The 4319-nt window shown below is 34.9% G+C and overlaps 1 protein-coding gene across 1 annotated transcript; it reads left to right on the forward strand.

The window, feature by feature from the left end:
- Window positions 1-2074: 2074 nt before the first annotated feature.
- Window positions 2075-3030, forward strand: LOC110032297. Its single transcript, XM_020735876.1, has one exon. It carries the CDS (start codon window positions 2302-2304, stop codon window positions 2728-2730), a length of 429 nt encoding a protein of 142 aa, XP_020591535.1. The 5' UTR covers window positions 2075-2301; the 3' UTR covers window positions 2731-3030.
- Window positions 3031-4319: the final 1289 nt, after the last annotated feature.

Raw genomic sequence — 4319 nt, forward strand, 5'->3', positions numbered from 1 at the left:
ATCATTCATAGTGCATCATTTCAACTGGGCTAGACTCCATATTTTTTTCTTAATTTTTTATGATTTGTGCATCCTACTACTTACTCCTCTTTAACTACCTAAGTATATGCTGAATTTTCGTGCAACGCTAAGACACTAAATTATGTTTATATTGTCGCGGACATTCAAAAACACATCAAATATTAAATTTTAAAATTAGTTTTTTGTATATTATATTAAATGATTTCTTTTTTTTTCTTGTTGATTGTTCATTTTATTTGTAATTTTATTATAACATTATTTTAAATTAATATTATTTTCTCTTTTATAATAAATAAGGCAGCTCTTGAATTATCTCAAATTCATAGACTTGAGCTCGCATATGGCCGTCATCACATCTCACCACTATTATCTATGTGACCAACGACGACCTAAATGATCTTTAGCTTGTGCAGCTTCTGACTCTGGCCCCTGTTTCCTATGTTGTCCACAATATGTGTGGCTCCTTACTCTGGCCTCTATGACCTACGAATGTCATCACAAGGGGGAGCCGATCCGTGACGAGGGCGTCACCTGATTGGGTGGAAGAGAATGTCACGGATTATAGTCCGACTAAGACTATTATCGATGAATCACTGTTATACATTTACAATAATCATCTTTGTAACTCTTTCCTAATTCAGGAGAAGTGTGAATCTGTATACTTATCATTCATAGTGCATCATTTCAACTGGGCTAGACTCCATATTTTTTTCTTAATTTTTTATGATTTGTGCATCCTACTACTTACTCCTCTTTAACTACCTAAGTATATGCTGAATTTTCGTGCAACGCTAATACACTAAATTATGTCTATATTGTCGCGGACATTCAAAAACACATCAAATATTAAATTTTAAAATTAGTTTTTTGTATATTATATTAAATGATTTCTTTTTTTTTCTTGTTGATTGTTCATTTTATTTGTAATTTTATTATAACATTATTTTAAATTAATATTATTTTGTCTTTTATAATAAATAAGGCAGCTCTTGAATTATCTCAAATTCATAGACTTGAGCTCGATGTCACGGATAAATAGTCCCACATTGGCTAGGTGTAGGGCCGAAAAACAGTATTTAAGTCCTGGGCTGCCCACCACCCATAAGAGCTCTTTTGGGAGGTGACATCGAGCTCAAACTCAAATTTGATAAAATAACTAAAGTTGAAGTCATCGTTGGAGCCTGACTCGTAGTCACTTCCATTCATTCTAAAACTAGGTACTGTTTCAAATATCACAAAAAAAAAAAAAAAGTTTTATTATAACATTATTTTAAATTAATATTATTTTGTCTTTTATAATAAATAAGGCAGCTCTTGAACTATCTCAAATTCATAAACTTGAGCTCGAGCTCAAACTCAAATTTGATAAAATAACTAAAGTTGAAGTCACTTCCATTCATTCTAAAACTAGGTAATGTTTCAAATATCACCAAAAAAAAAAAAAAAAATCCCCCTAAATATGCGACGCACATCCGATAGGAAATGCGACCATAAGAATACGACACGTAAGCGAATATCCTCTTCACTTCTCCGACCCTCTTCTTCCCCTTCCTAAACGAGAGAGAGAGAGAGAGAGAGGAGGGAGACGGCGTCTTCCTAAACGAGAGAGAGAGAGAGAGAGAGAGAGATAGAGGAGGGAGACGGCGAGAAAGAAAGGTACATAAATTTCACTCTTCTGGGCATAAATCTGGGTAAAGAAAGTTTGCTTGTTCAGCTTGATTATCAAGTTGCCTTTGCTAATGAAATTTTTTTAGAATAGAATATTTCAAGTCAAAGTTAGATTTACACGTGCTGATAACCCATAACAATTACTACTCCTATAGTGATGAAATCCTGATTATGATTGATAAACTATCAAACAAAATCCATTTGAAATAATTAAAATCTAAGAAAAATTGTCTCTGTAATAGCAGTAGTGAGCAGCCGATGTAGTGCGTAATAATTAAATTTTAAGAATTCAATCTTGTGTAATGATCAAAATTAGCAACAATAAATATTTGCTCAGTTGTTTGCATTTTCATTAACTGCAGTAGCACACCAACACAATTTTTGGAGATAGTATGAAGAAAATTAATGATTAACAAGGACATTTTAGCTTTACTTTAAATGCCTGCCCAAGGTTGGAGGGGTAACTCAATAGGTAGATTAAATGAAGGGAGAAAGTTTCAGATATAAGAGGCTGCTGGCGTTAGCAGCCAGCTAAACAAAACACCTCAACAAAGCTGTCACCCTATCAAGATCTGAAATCTCTCATCTAATGACACTAAACCGGTACTCTTAATGCAGGGTTCAATTATCATCCCTCTTGGCAAGCCCGGTCTGCAACAAACAAACAACAATGCACAGACTGTCAAACTCCTTTCAAATGTTGAAAAGCTCAGGCTGCTAACCAAGGCAGAGAAAGCAGGACTGCTCTCACTAGCAGAGAGATTTGGCCTCTCACTCTCAACTGTGGAGAGGCTGGGTCTTCTTTCAAAGGCAGAAGAGCTTGGAGTTTTATCAGCAGCCACAGACCAAGGCACCCCAAGCGCCTTCCTGACACTTAGCCTTGTGCTTTTATTCCTGGGGCCTGCTTTTGTCTATCTTGTGCCCGAGGACAATGCCTTGGAGGTAGTCTTACAGGTTTTGGTGGCCATAGTGTGTGTCGTTGGCGGATCCGCTTCCTTCGCTGCTTCAAATTTCTTGTCAAACTTGCAGAGATCCAATTGAGTTTTGCGAGTCTTGTGCATCTGACGATGGTCATTTTGGTGCAAATGTTAGCTTGTTACTTGCTCGGATTCCTTTTGAACTCTATGTATTAGGCAATAACAAGCATGTCAGCTTCTGGGGAGAACTTTGCATGGTTAGTAGGTATTTGCTAAATTCTTCTTAAGAAATTCAGGTTGTATGTATGTATGTATGTATGTATGTATGTATGTATGGAAACTTTTGGAGTAACAAACAATAATTCAGCTCTACAAATTGAATGCAATAATTTTCAGCCAAAAAGGAGGCTTGCTACCTGATAAATTATTGGCTGCTAGTCATTGGCTGCTTGTAAATAGAAAATGTATTTTAGAAAATTATGATTTTATTTTCAGTTGGTTTATGTGTGAAATTCGATGAAATACACCAAGTTTCATTATTATATATCTCCCAACAAACTTTTGTGCAACTGCTATTGTAACTTTAAGCATTAAGAGCTGAAGAAGATAGCTTAAAGCTTGAAGTGAAGAACAAGCTCAGAAAATTTCTCATTATTGTATTTCATAGTATTTAAAGTAAATGATTAACCAAATTCCTTGCTTTCTACCTAATTTGATGATTTATATATAGTGAACTTTTATCATATTTTTGAAATCCTACTTTGTGCATGAGCTGATTTGAATCTTCGTACTTCACATGGATATAGGAACGAGAGGAACAAGAGATTGTTCTACGAGTTGTGTGTGTTGATGTTCCCAATTTTCTTTTCTGTCTAAACTCTTTTTCACCCAATAGAGAAAGCTTGAAGAAGTAGGCATAATAAACCTCCAATCAACTTTGTTTTCTTTTCTCTTTATTTTGGTTAATTGTATATCCAGATTTCTTTTAGATTGAGTCCAAGTCAAGTGATGAGATTAATTTTCACCAAATCAATAGTTCAGTTCAACCTGCTAGATTAATATTTCAACTGGGCCAATGAGCTCATTTATATTTTAACTAATCAGATGAACCTGTTAGCTTGATCGATCAATTTGTCCAGCTATTTTGACCATCTAATTTAGCAAATAAGCTTGGGTCAAGTATTCAGCTTGGTTAGTTAATTTCACAAGCCAGTTTGGTCAAAGTATTCAGTTAATTAGCCTGGTATATCCAGCTATCAGGCTTCATGCACCATAATTGTTATATTTCATTTCTATGTATTCATTATTTTTTGTGTAGGGTCCTTTTTGTTGGGATTATATGGTTTCCTTTATCCATTTGCCACTATTGCTTTCATGGTGATTAAAGGTGTAGTGAAAGTGGAGTATATCACAAATTAGGTGAGGAGTGATTCGTTGAGCAAAATTATGCACCAGAGTTAATTCAACAGTTATGGAATACACTAGGGAGTTTGTGACCCCTAGTGTGTTCTGATGCCATTTGGTTCTTTAAAATTTGGGCCACATAGAAGAAGGGTACCAATTAATATATAGCCCAAAGGGTTATACCTTATAATTTATTAGGAGACGAAAATGAAACATACTATGATGGTAGTGAAGGTGGTACCCCTTTTGATCATTGGCTATAATTTATTAGGAGACGAAAATGAAACATACTATAATGGTAGGTGGTAC

The sequence above is a fragment of the Phalaenopsis equestris genome, unplaced genomic scaffold (genome assembly GCF_001263595.1).
Source record: "Phalaenopsis equestris unplaced genomic scaffold, ASM126359v1 Scaffold000911, whole genome shotgun sequence".
Taxonomy (NCBI): Eukaryota; Viridiplantae; Streptophyta; class Magnoliopsida; order Asparagales; family Orchidaceae; genus Phalaenopsis; species Phalaenopsis equestris.